General features: G+C 24.6%; 1 protein-coding gene across 1 annotated transcript; it reads left to right on the top strand.

Moving 5' to 3' along the window:
* Positions 1-1,362: 1,362 nt before the first annotated feature.
* Positions 1,363-9,380, top strand: LOC132923842 (52 kDa repressor of the inhibitor of the protein kinase-like). Its single transcript, XM_060987852.1, has 6 exons — positions 1,363-1,451; positions 1,554-1,786; positions 2,794-2,933; positions 4,496-4,586; positions 7,691-7,786; positions 9,253-9,380. Exons 1-5 carry the CDS (start codon positions 1,363-1,365, stop codon positions 7,756-7,758), a joined length of 621 nt encoding a protein of 206 aa, XP_060843835.1. The 3' UTR covers positions 7,759-7,786; positions 9,253-9,380.
* The last annotated feature ends 5,549 nt before the right edge of the window (positions 9,381-14,929 follow it).

The raw sequence follows: 14,929 nt of genomic DNA, 5'->3' as shown, positions 1-14,929 counted from the left end.
AATTACATTAACTTCAAGTACAAAACGTATAATTTTTTTAAATAGTTATATTTTCTCAACAATTATACGTATATATTATTCAGAACCCAATAAAAAGTGCATTAGTTATTGGTGCTCTAAAATAATGTAGTATAAGCAGGCTATATAATTATTTTTATTAGTCTCGTGTAACAGATACTTCAAAGGTGAAATTTTTATTAAGCATTTTTTTTTTAGAATTTTCATGTAATTTTATTAGTAGTAATTATATTAATATATTGTACAAGCTTAAGTTTATTGAATTCAAAATATGATTTACATAATATTTGATTTAATAGTTTTTAGATATTTTTAATCATTACAAACAAATTTTACTGATAAGAAAAAAGAAATATTAATTGGTCAACTAGAAATAGATTCAATGAAATCGTATTATTTCCAGTGAGTATGCTATTTTTTATCAAGTGCTTAATTTTTCAAGTATTTTATTTGTATTATTGTTAGTTTAGTAAAGATGAAGTATTATTTATAAATGCCAAAAAATGAAATGTTATTTTCCTATAGTTAACGAGTTTCACTCATATAAAAAATTGATTATATTTTTTAAGTGAAGCATTAAAAAGGCATTTTTTAGTAATTTTAAGTGCATTTAAATCCAGACCCTAGCTTTTAAAATATAACCTATATTTATTCTATTTTTATAATAATGATAATGATAATAATGACTAATTCAAATGCGTAAAATACATAACGCACCATAGGCGTACATTGGAGGGGTAGGCCTTCTAAAAAAACTCCTAAAGCCCACCAAAATAATTCCTAACCTAACCTCATTAATTATTAGTGTAATGAATTTTACATTATTAATAAATGTTTTATTAGTAGAGTCTACCGGATGATAGGCGAAATCCAGGATATTATTATTGTTTGTAACTCGTAGTGTTTGTTGTTACGAGGTCACATAAATAATAATAATAATAATAATTGGCAACCTGTGGCCGGGTGCGCCGACGCTTCTGTTGCCACCACCCCTTAGGACCGAGCGCTGTACCCCACTCTTGAGTCTTATCAGAAGATCAACTTTTGGCAACCGTTCGGCAGTGGACGTCCAATATACCTACCTTTCGGTTGCCTCCATTCATTTCAATCGTATCGTCCCCGTGAGCTGTAACAGACGTGAATCTTGAGACACGTATGTCGCGAGTAGTCATATAATATCATTATCGACGCCATCATTAACCCTCATACTACTATTTGCTCAAATCACCCATCAATGCTTAATTTCATTTTTTTTTCCAAAAGAGTCTTATAAGAATAATTTTTTTTTCCGTTTTTATTAAATTGTTTTTGGTATAAATTACTTAAATTATTTTTTTTGCCATCATGCCAACATACTACCAGAAGCCTAACTTCAATTCCTGCGTGCTGTGTTTGAAGTCCACAAAAAAAGGATATGACATTTCTTTGCACAAGTAAGTATGACATTGTTATTATAATATATAATTTTTTTTTCGTCAAATTTAATGGATGAAATATATCTAAATTTTACCTAATATAAATCCATCTGTCATCAGATTCCCGAAAAACCCAGCCAGACGAGCAGTTTGGCTTAAAAACTGTGGATTTGTAGAGGAAGATGTACAACATAATAGAAAGTTGTGTTCTTCCCATTTTGAAGAAAATGGTATCATCCTAACCGGCATCAGAAGAGTATTGAAAAAATCTGCAGTCCCTGTCATTTTTAAGGAGACAATAAAAAGGAAAAGGAACAAGAAACGAAGTAAATATTCAAAAAATTCCGAGACCGGTAATATTATATTTTATAACACCTACTTACCGACAGTGTTGAGATTATCTAAATAATAATTTCTAATATTTTATCTTATCTAAATAAATATTGTTTAAGTTACTATTACTAATCAGGGATAAAATAAAAACGTATGTAAATAAATTTTTAAATCAAAAAATGTTTGATCAGAAAACCAAAAATTTAAACATCCATAAAAAATATTTTGAATTGCCATTTAATAATTGAAATTAATAAAATTATTCCGGAAGAGCGTTCTAAAATAATAATATTAAATTTAATTCGAAGGAAAAAACACATTATAAAATAAATGAGAATTTTTCAACAAAATATCTAAATAGATTTTTTTGACAACCCGCTCAAATCGGTAATAAATATGTGTTTATACTTATATGTATTAAAAGTAATATGTAGTAGTGTACTAGTATGAACGTTTTCGGTTATTTGACAACATACGATTCAGTAGAGCGATGCAAGTATTTACAGCCAGACGAAACTGTTTGAATGATAAAATTTAAAATGTTATTACTTATTATGTTGCCGATCCAATAATTTATTTTAATATAATATTATTATATACGTTTTTATTTATAATTATCATTATTTATCATTTAATTAATTTTATTACATTAATTATTTATAATGCTAAAATAATTTTACTAAGTTTTACAGGCTAAATGGCATTAGTGTTATGTATGAAAAAGTAATAAATTTGATTTAATAAGTAAGATCTTGAAAATTACTAAAATATTGTATTTATATGCAGATTATCATATTCACATAGACGTATAGGTATAAATAATATTTCTTCTTAGTTATTGATATGCGAAAAAATGTATTTATTATATTATATATATTATATCTTTTCTATATCATCTAGAATTTAACTATGATAATAATGTTATAAATTTACCTTTATTTAAATAATCTCAACATTGTTACTGATTGACGACTTAATAATTATTTTATTTTCATTGTAAAGAAGATTGGTCTACAATTGCAATTAGGTACAAGAAGTAATAGCAAAGTTTATTTCATCCCGGCATTAATGCTTAATTTTGTCAAACCAATAGTTCAAAATTCTATTCCCACGACTATACTTATTTTAAACAGTCTAAACACTCTAAACACTCGGACGATTAAGACGATTAGGTTAGACTATTCTTCGTAATTTTTAATGAATGAGCAATTTAAATAATAATAATTAGGGCTAGTGACTTCATGCCTTAAAAACCTTAAAATATGCATGTATTTATGCCCTAAAGAATCACTAAATATGCTATTAAAATTTGCATTTAAAAAAAGTATATTTGTAATAAATAATAATAATATTTGTAGATATGAATATATGATACATAAATAGACCAATTTCATTATATAGATAAATTTGATTAATTATCTGAGATAGTTATTTTCCTTTTTTTAGATTTGTTTTCATCTTACATTGAGTTGTAGTCTAAAACAAAAAAATTTTAATTTTTTTAAAAGACAACTTAAATTGAATAAATTTGTTTATTTTTAATATAGTACTAATTACTTTGAGCATTACATCGAACTATTAGATATTTTCTTAAGTTGGAAATTAAAAACTTACCCATTCATATAAATAATTGTCAAATATGGTTAAATATGCAAATATAAATTTAAAAATATAAACTCGTATAGTTATGAAACAAATTTCTATATTACTTAGCTATGTTTTTAATGATTATTTAAAACATTCAAACTCCTAGAAGTACCGAGCCTATTAATAATTACCAATAAACCGGCTATCTCAATTTCGTTGCAAATACATTCAGGAACGTTAAAAACTAACTCGTCTTTAAATACTAATATTCATACCATTATAAATGGCGATCATAATGTATAGGTGACGCTAAGGGGTGTGCGGGGTATGCGGTGGCACCCCTTAAACAAAAAAAGTTCTCTACATGTGACGCTTTTTTAGATTTTGAGCGGAGCGAGTTGTTGTGTATAATTATATAATATAGCCAATATAGGTAACATGAAAATTTGTAGTTTTTTTTTTTAATAATTTTGTTTTGTAAAATATTTGTTACCTCTGAACATGAAGACTGGCTCCGCTTTTGATAGTGATTAGTACATATTTATTATTTAATATAATTATACTCTTTGTTTATTCAATACCAACTTAAGCTTGGGTGTTTATACTTGCACTACTTCTATTGTCACACTTTAATAATTGGTTATATTTTAAATATTTAAATAATGATTCAGTAAGTTTAAGTATGTTAATTATTGAACATTTTCAAATTATGTCAAAAGGTATTCAATTTATCATTATTATATCGCTATACAGCGTATGAAGTATTCGAGTAGTGAATGTCTTTTCTTATTATGTTTATTTGAGTACTCATCCTTTTTTTTTTGATCATCAATACTTAAAAATTGAATCACAAACATATTATTTATAAGATGTATAAATAATTTGAATATTAATTATTATGTATTAATATTTGTTTTTTAATTAGCTAAACGAATCTATATAAATTAATAAAGAGTATGTATAAAAATAGAGTCTATAGATATGTTTGACAAAAATATAATAGTATATTATAGTGTTTAGTTTACAACATTATATAATAATAGATAGTCTTAGATAGCTATTTTGTACGTAGTAAAAATAATAGATATATTCCAAAATTTAAGACTTATACAAATGTATTTAAATATTTTTAAATTTTAGACACTACACAGAAAAAGGTTGAAGAACCAGAAAATCCAGCTGCTGATGTTATACCAATGGCGGTTTTATGTCAATTTACTGCAAAATTGTCAGGTGAAAATATAATATTTTATTTATTTTATTATTAAAGTGATGTGTGTATTTGTGTATAGAGACATTTTTATGATGAAAAGATGTTTTTATCTTGAATATTGAAGATGATTTCTGTTTGATAACAATTGAATTTTGTTTGTATTTTTGTGGGTCAAAAGTAACTTTTCCAAATTTTTTGTAATTGATAATTATTTTCCGTAACTAATATGAAATCATTACTTTTTAATTAGGTCTTAAATATAAATGGAATTTTTCGTTTTTATATGATAGGAAAATAAATACATAACGAGTAATATGTACGTAACATTCAATCATCCCTTACAAAATCATATGGGGAAAAAATCTACAATAAACGATCTATGAGAAAAAAAATAATAACTGCTTTTAAAAAGAACTATGCACTTGCATAATAATTTTGTTTAATTATAACTGTTCCGCTGTAACTGATAAAGTTTTTATTTGTAATAAATAATAATTGTAATTTATTTTTGGCAAAGACAATATTTATTTTATGGAATTTCTATCTAAATAGCCAATATGTATTATAATAAATATAATCTCATTTATATTTGTACCTACCTATTATGAGTATGATAATTGTCTCCGTCTTAAAAACGTACAGCATTGCAAATTTTATTTTAGTAGCACTGATTTTAAATCATTAACTTTAATATTAGATCGAATTTACCTATCATCAAACATTCAAACGTAAAGGTAAGAACATTAACTTTTATCTCTCGACGGTTTATTACGATATTTTAATTTTTAAGCGAATAATGAGTACTTATGTATAATAGTTAAATATAAAAATATTCATAACTTACTATTAAAAATTAAAATATTGTAAAAAACCGCCGACAGATAATAAATAATATGCTTACGTATAAGTTTGGTGATATGTCAATTCACTGTAATACTAAAAATAAAACACTAAATCGTCAAAATTGGTTCTACTGACAGCAAATGTAGTATGTTTTACCGTTGACGCTTGTAAGACGAAGTTGGAGAATGGAGACAACTGTGTATATTATACTCAAAATAGGTACAAACAATCTTGTAAAAAGATAATTTTCATTTATATTTAAACGGAAATACAAATACATCAAAAAGTATTTAAGAACAAATATAAATACTTATCTAAATATATTTGTTTTAACTTTACGATCAATACCTTTTCTCTGATATTTTAACTTTAAATTCCACCATTGAGATCGTAGACTCATTTCAATTGTATATATTATAATATAGTGTAGGTAATTATTAGTGTATACATATACCAGATAGCGAGATAGGTACTGCTACTATTGGTACTAAACAACTAATTTCTAGTCTAGGTACCTGGCACTTGCTGTAGAGCTATCCTACAACTTACGAGCTAGGACAGCTATAGGTATTATACATTATTGTATTTCATATATACTTAATAAAATTATATTTTATATTTTATGCCATAATTTAAAATTAATATTACCTATCTGTTGATAAATAATTCGAAGAATGCCGTCTGCTGCTGCCACCTGCTGGGCTAATCATGTATTTAAAAAAGTCAATAAAGTATTTAAAAATTATTCTACTCGTAAATACTATAAAAGTATATAAATACATTTACTCAAATACCTTACTAGACTGAGTAAAAATATAAATGGGTGTATCTATGTGTATTATAATATTTAGATAGAAATTCCATATAATATATATCGTAGATACTTGCCAAAAATTAATTACAATTATTACAAATATTGTACGGGCGTGTTGTACCAATTGCCCTCAACTAAATATACCAGTTGCGTTCAACCAAATGTACCATTTACCCTCACATATCATACGCATGATTATAATACCAATCCATAAAATAGGGGAGTAAATTTAATATGTAAATAATAATAATATTTATAGTAAAAGGTTAAATACAATAATATTAGCATTATAACGTAATTTGTCAAAAAAGTAAAGTAATGTAAAATGATAAAAATAATTAATATTTGCAATTATACATAGAAAGATAATATATATTTATGTTTTAACATAAAATTAAATTTTTACGCAGCGAATATTTATGTTTGATAACCGATTTTAAAAGTACCTTTTCATCTTCAATTATAAATAGTTTTGAAATACATGACTTCAATGTACATTTTGCCGTTTAATACCCGTTTTTTTAATACGTTTAATATCGCTTGTGTAACGCGATCTTAATAAAAAGTGAAGTAATTATTTAAAACTAATAACATTTTGACCTTTTCACTATACACTGGTATAATGTTTTCCATGATATCAGAGATTTTCGTCTACTAAAATGTACCTAACAAAGTATACATCGTATCATTTAATAATTTTATAACAACCATAACATTACTAATAAAGTAAAGATATAATAAAATATGATAATAACACACGTATAACATAGTATAATAAATAATAACATACGCGATAAAAGCCTCGTCTGCCGTCTATCGTCTATCGGCTTTCCACTTAGACATAAGTCCAAAATTACGCATTCTGGTGAAATTCTCTCTTTTTATCAAGTGAGCTATTATTATTAATTCAATTTTAATTATTTTTATATATTATGATTACTATGATTATTATTTAATATTTATATATATTACTTCCCCTATTTTACGGGTGTGTAGGTATAAAATAATATGTGAGGGCAACTAGTACATTACTACATTAGGTTGAGGGAAATTGGCACATTCGGTCGAGGGCAACTGGTCAACACCCTACTGTGCGTTTATAAGTCGGAAACAATACATGTTGATGTCAAAAGGTTTTGATTTTAAAGATTAACAGCATTTTTAAATTCAAATCAAATAATTAATCGTTCAAATTGTTGTTTAGTTACTCAGTTTATTTTACTTTTAATGACTAATAATTAAGGTTAGTATGATTACGATTTTTCCATATTATTTTAGTATCAAAGCAGAGCGATAAATGTATTCGTTTAACTACGGTATATTTAATTTTTTTATATTCCACCTGGCATTATTCCATTAATAAATTTGTTTCTAGACTTTATGTTGAGGGATTGATTAAAATGTTATTAAGTTAGTTTAGTTGTAGTCATGTGCAATAAATGTCTAATGTGTTTATAATAATTGTAGAATACTCTTTGGATCCTGAGAAGAATTATGGAACCAACAATGTTCCTATTATTCCAATGAATCATTAGTTTATTGACATTAAAATATTTATTTAAGGTAAGCGCTTATTAAAAATATAATAGGTATTTTAATTTTTAGCTATGTCAATTTTGAATAATAAAGAATCATGTCAATAAGAAAAATAAACTATTAAAATAAAATAAAATAATAAATTATTAGTACCTATAATATGATATTGAATTACTTAATTATTATATAAATACCAAATTAATTATTTTGAATAATATACATTCAAAAAATCGTTGGACTTTATCAAAAAATACTTAATACTAACCTTTACACACTAAATAAATATATATATATAATATATATAGATAATATACATAGATTAAATTATGAGACTTTGTCAATATTACTATGCCATAAAACTTTTCCATGATAAATAATAATTAATTTTATCTGTACCTAGTGATTAAAATATTATAGTTTCTGTGATCAGTGTCAAAAAAATTAGAACATTTATGGTAAATTAGTGAGAATATTTGAAAAATTCTGCATCTGAATGAGTCTGAAAACTGAAATTCCTCTACTATAGTTAAGTCCAGGATTATTTTATAAACTACTACACTAGTTAGGTTTCACTGTACAAATAATAAAAATACTCGATATAAATGAATACATTTTAAACATCAAGTTTTAAATATATATAAAATACGATTTAAAAAAATAATTTTTATGCTAATAAAAAAATATAAAATATTAATTTTACAATGTCAAATCACCTTATTTTTCTGCATTTTTTTAGTAATTTATTAATTTTTCGGTACTTTTCGGTTATCGTACTACAACGGGCGGCGGCGGTAGCCTGGAAATACGGATTCCGTTAACCTACTCTGTGCTGTACTTCAATTATATATATTATATATTTTTTTTTTTAGTAAATTACAGTTTCTTTTTCTCATTCTTTCCGAATTTCTCATTTTAATATATACACGTGTTAATTTGTATGTTCTTTCTGGGACCAAACTATTGTAGTACCATTAGTACTAAAAAAATCCATGTTAACAATAAAATATGAACTACCTATTAAATATGGTTGAACGCAATTCGTTTATACCTTTTTAACCGGAAACATTTTATGATGCATTGTAGAAGTAAGTAAATACTTACCCAGTTACCCTACTATAGATACTAAGATACCATATTTAAGTTTGATTACTATTGTTCTATATAGATATAGTTGAATCATTATATGCAGTCCATAATTCGATTCTATACTAAACACACAAAATATTTATTTAAATGTTATTAATTAATATTATTTAATTTAAACCTGATTAATAATATTAAGTTATGAAATGGTTTTTTAATAATCTAATAAAAATATTGTTTTGCCCATAATCTATTACATTAGACTTCTCTTTTTTACACGAGTTGTTATTCTATTTCTATTTTATTTTATATGTATAAAATATTACTTAAACTTTTTCTAATTGAAAATCATGATTTTTATTCACAGATTAATAAAAACAATTTATTAATAGTTTTTATTACTTACACAGGTAGATAACAGCTCAATTAAATATTTACACGTCGTAACAGAGCTCAATTATTTGAACAACTATAATGGTACAAAAAAAAAACTAAATACAATGAGATATCTACAAAACATTTTACAAGAACAGACAAGATTCTAAATGGCATATTAAAACAAATTAAATTTTTTTAAATATTGTAATTTTTTTTTTTTTAATATATTATCATAGTTGAAACATTTTTAAAATGTTTTTGAAGTACTCTATAAACCATAATTTTCAAAAATTATATTGGAATTGGTGTTAATGCCAAAGTAACTTAATATTTATCTTAAATAACTATATTTAGCTGTGTCTTATGGCAGCATATGTGTTGTATGCAACTTGCTTTAATTTACTTAATTAAGTTATTATATATATTTAAGGAATTTGAATAATTATTTACAATTAAGTTAGTGTGCGAGGGTTAAAAGAAATAAGTCAAAATTACTGGGTACTTTCGGGAAACTAAAAATAGTCGTTAATTACTCATATTAAACATAGTGTAACTATAAAACTATAACTATTCTTTGGATTAAGATGATCATTTAACATAAATAGTAGAATGAATATGTACCTATATCTCGATACGGCCGATACCATCACATTCGTTAATAGTTTAAAATCATGCATAAGCTGAAAAACTTTAGCCTGTGTATTCTTGAGACATCACCATTTCTTTTATTATATAACTAAGTATTAAAGTATGATGTATGATTGTGGCACATTATTAATATAAACATATAGCGATTGATTAAACAAAACTTGGCTTGATCATCATCTGGTTTAAATCTCCGATTTGAAATACTAACACCACATTAATCCTTAAAATTGTATGAAACAATTTAGGGTTTATCAATAATAATAGCAAAGGATTAATTCTACTCAAACATATGTAGTATGTATCAACAAGAAAAACGATATGTAGAACTGATTGAAAAAAAACTTAACATTTGTCCATAACCTAGTCAAAGGTATATAATTATTTAAGTATTTTTTTTATAAACGATTACATCGAAAATTACACATAATATTATTACACGCATTTTGATAAAATGTTTTAAATTTATTTGTGAAACATAAATAATTAATGTTAATTAATACAAATAAATATAATGTATTATATTTATACGTTTTTCCTTAGGTTTTTCTTTAGACTCATGATACGTTCAAAAAAAAAAAAAAACCTTGATCCTTCTTTATTTTCATTTAATAAATCATTAACATGCGCAAATTCTTCATACATCATAAAACCAACAAATTGAATAAAACATTTTTTTTTAAGTAAATTAATTAATAAAATTAATATACCTATTTATTGGAAATATCGTTAACTATTTTATTTTATAGATAGTGCAGTAGCTATATAGGTACTCATTTATTCCTTTTCTATAATAATGGTATTTTCAAAAAAATAAGCCTAAAAATTATTAATATTCTTTTGTTAATAGTATATATAGGTAATTAATAAAAATCTATAACAATCTGCAAAAAATCTTGATTTTGACTTATTTCCTTATACTCACGCACCACATATAGTTGTTATTAAATATGATTCTAATATATTTTGAACTTAAGTACAAAAAATATTATAACAACATTTTTGTATATTATGTTGGTAATAGATATTTTATAATTTTCATTTTTACTCTAAATAGTTTGACTTTTTTAATTACCTGATATTTTTAATTTCATATTAAATTATATTGAATGTTACACCGATGGGTAATTTATATTTTATATAATGTATTTATATTTTAAATAAAATTATAAATTACCTATAGATAGATGGATTTTATTAAAGACTATTTAGGCTTTTTTTGAATTTTTCTTTAATTTGAATTTTTGTCCTTTAGTTTATTAAACATGAAATATTTAAGTTGGATAATTTTCCCTATTACCATATATTTAATATTATGTTTAGTTAATAGTTGTAAATTCACATAAATAATAATAAATACTAATTCTACCTTACTAATAGGTTAAATTGTTATTATTTAGGTAGGTAGGTATGTAGGTACATAGGTACCTGTTAATATTATAATACATAGTAAAATTTATTAATTACTAATATTTATTATAAATGTCATTAATTTATAAATAATTAGGTAATAGTTTTATTTTATTTTTTTTTAGTACCTACTTATTATACTAGTTCTATATATTTAAATCAAGTCATATTTATAGTACCTATAAATAAATTTAAGTACCATTTATTTTTAAGACAACTAATATACAATTAATAATTATATTAATATTATGTTATGTATACAGTATACATAATATATATTATAATTTCATTTAGTATGTTAATTATATGTTAATAAAGTTAAGTTATACTTGTAGTTTACATAAATTTAATTTTAAATATGTTATAAATTAAATATTGTATGGTTTTGTTAAATATTAAGTTTTATGTTTGTGTTATCAATTTTTTATTTAATAATACATAATATTGTACTTATTTTGGCTTATGAATAATATTATTAATGCCAGTTTATTACTTATACTTTAATGAATTAAGTAATTACCTATGTAGGTAATTTATAATTTATATCTGCTATGTAATTTTACGTCCAATGGTTACAGATACTACGGACATTTTTCTCAATATTATAAAAATAATAAAAAATATTAATAACTAAAAACTATGTTGTATCTAATCATTTCATCATTTAATTTTTAATATATAGATAGGTATGTACTATGTCGTCTAAAATTTATAATACCTACATAGGCGTATCAATGAAATGTTGACAATTATAATAGGTAGATAAAAAAAATCTACGCAAAACATCTACTAATAAATGCAATTATGCATATATTATAATACCTGAAATGGAGTATATATATATCTATAACATAATAATATTATATGTGTGTGTATTAAAAAAACAAACATTTAATAATGTAAATAACTTCACAAAGTTGAATGTTTATCAAATGATAACACTTGTCTTTTAAAATGCATTCATAATCATTATTACCTTTAAGCCTATAATATACCCATAGGCGGCAGGCGCAATTTAAATAAAAAAAACTGAAGGAGCTTAATCTCTTCCATTTTCCGAGTATAGCGTTGAATAGCTACTGACTGTAATAGTATAAAAAAAATATTTGAAGGTGCTACTTTTAAAATTGAGTTGCTAATACCCCTTAAGCGCCCCCCTATTTACGCCTATGATCATACCTTTATGTGAAATGGCAGACCCCCTCGTAATCTCCCCATGGGCGGAATTACGCATATGCAACCTAGGCACGTGCCTAGGGCTCAACATATTTCGAGGGCACCGCATTTTTTCAGTATATTTCTACTTTTATTTATATAATATAATAGTGTTGTAATGCCTTGGGACGGAAAAATGGTAAATCCGTCCCTGAATCTCCCCCTACTCTTTATCTGAAGACATTCCTGTACTCCTGTATAAATAGTATAATGTACTTTTCTCTGATTAGGTAACTTTAATGGATGTATAAAATTTTAATTCAATGATAAATTATTGTATAAGGTGAAAAATGGTTTTGAGCGAAGATTGACCAAGTTGTTCGTCAACATTGGTAACGAACAACTATTTTCACAACAATATTAAAATGACAATGAATGTTTGTATTTTAATTTCCAATTATTTTGAATGAGATAATGTACTATGATTTGTTACCAAAATTAACCCTCAGAGTTGAAATATTTGAGGCATTTTTTCTACTATAAAAATATATTTGAACACAAAATAAACAAAAATACACATTATTGTAAAATCAATACATATCTTCGCTCAGAATCTAAAATGTAGATTGAAAAATATAATTACAACAACAACTAACTTAGCATTTTTCTAAGAACAAAATACCTAGTAATAAATAAAAAAATACAACTTTTCTGTGATTGTAAATTACTATTATTATTGTAATTTAAATTAGAAGTGTTTATAAGCTTTAATTTGTTTAAAGGTTAATTATTAACTTCTGATACAAATTTTTCAGTCAATTTTTTTTTAATCGAAAAACTACTGAACTTAATTAGAAATTATTATTAATTTCTATTGATGTACCATCCAATTGATTTTAGAATTTTTATGGAGATAGCCCATAGGCGGTTAAAGTGTTAATGTATAAGCACTATAAACATTTATTTAATAAATATTTACATTTTAGATATGCTGTTTCTAATTTAGTTACTACATTGTTGTAATGATTTTTGATAGAGAAACAGCAAAACAACAGAAAAATAAATAAGATGTAAACATTTTTACATTATAAGCTTTAGAACATATATTTATTTTTGTTTCCAAATCAATTGAATTAAAACCGATTGGACTTTGAATTTTGATAGGAGGTACCTACTTAAGGAATCTTTGACCAAAAAATATATTTACATATTATTATTTTATTGTAGAATATAATATGTTATAAATTTCCATTTATTTTCTATCTGATCTTTATTATATTATGGGTATTTTTTACCATTCACAAATTAAATTTTTTTTTTTGCACAAGATTTACTGGCCACTTTATTTTATTATTTGAATCCACTTAAATCCAAATAGGTTATTTTACAGTTACTTCAGCAAAAGTAAGTATTACAACTGAAATATGATTTACATTTAATAATAATTTTCATTAAAATCTATTATATAACTGTTTTAAATTTTATTGTATTTGGATTATTATTTAATCCAAAACAATGCTGGATACGACATTAAGCAATTCGATAAGGTGTAGAAAACATTAATAACTTAGAAGTGAATTTTATGTTGGGTTGCTAAAAAATATTAAATTAGACATAGTACGAGAATATTTAATAATAATGAAAAATCCTAAGATCATTTTTTTTATGTGAAACATCTTTTGGCGGTTCTGGGTGGTAAAACCATCTGTATCCATGGCAAGACAATGATAGAGGTAGCTATACCCATAATACAATTTATACATCCGTATCCCACGACGACATGGTTTTTTTTATTTGAATTAGGAATATAAGTATACTAGTATATAGTACCTTATAACATCTGTACTTAGTATGTACAACACATATTGTAGCTACTATAGATTTAATAGGTAGTTTTAATGAATAAATGAAAATTATTTAAAATTATTTAAAAAATAAATTTTAATGAATATGCTTTTATACGAAATGTTTTCTTCAATTTTTGTAATTATCATTAATTATCCCATCTTGTCAGTTATAATTGTTTGTTAATGTTGTCCTGTGGCCCTGTGGTATAAAATGCCTGATGACTATCGCTGTGATCAAAACAATTTGTGGACAGCCATCATTAGATACTATACTATTCTCCGTTTTAGAGAGAGACAAATCAACTCGACGACGATCAGAAATCGTTCATTCTCTCGTACCTACCTATTCCTAACACGGGCGCCTTTCATTACAAATGCACATTATATACCTATATAACTCATCAGATTCTATCGGAGCGGTACAAACATACATTGAAAGACTATACACACATCAACCGTTTGTAACATAGAGGGGGATGAACCCAAGGTTAAGAGGGACAGACCGGTCACCAGTCCAGTCTGATCCTCGTAATTTACTAGATTTTATGCACTAAGCCATTTTGAGTTTCGTGCTCTCTCTAAGTAGTTATTCACCGCTGCTATCATTATCGTCCAAAAAATTAAAAAACATGGAAAAAGTATTAGTAAGTAT

The sequence above is a fragment of the Rhopalosiphum padi genome, chromosome 1 (assembly GCF_020882245.1).
Source record: "Rhopalosiphum padi isolate XX-2018 chromosome 1, ASM2088224v1, whole genome shotgun sequence".
Lineage (NCBI taxonomy): Eukaryota > Metazoa > Arthropoda > Insecta > Hemiptera > Aphididae > Rhopalosiphum > Rhopalosiphum padi.
The sequence above is the reverse complement of the archived record's forward strand: the minus strand, read 5'-3'. Positions and strand labels throughout refer to the sequence as shown.

What these genes read in the sequence shown, in the direction of transcription:
- LOC132923842 (XM_060987852.1), top strand. Translation starts at nt 1,363, where the DNA reads ATGCCAACATACTACCAGAAGCCTAACTTCAATTCCTGCGTGCTGTGT. An exon ending in TTCAAAAAATTCCGAGACCG is followed by an intron (nt 1,787 to 2,793) that starts GTAATATTATAT and finishes AATTGCAATTAG; the next exon opens with GTACAAGAAGTAATAGCAAA. An exon ending in ATTTACTGCAAAATTGTCAG is followed by an intron (nt 4,587 to 7,690) that starts GTGAAAATATAA and finishes TAATAATTGTAG; the next exon opens with AATACTCTTTGGATCCTGAG.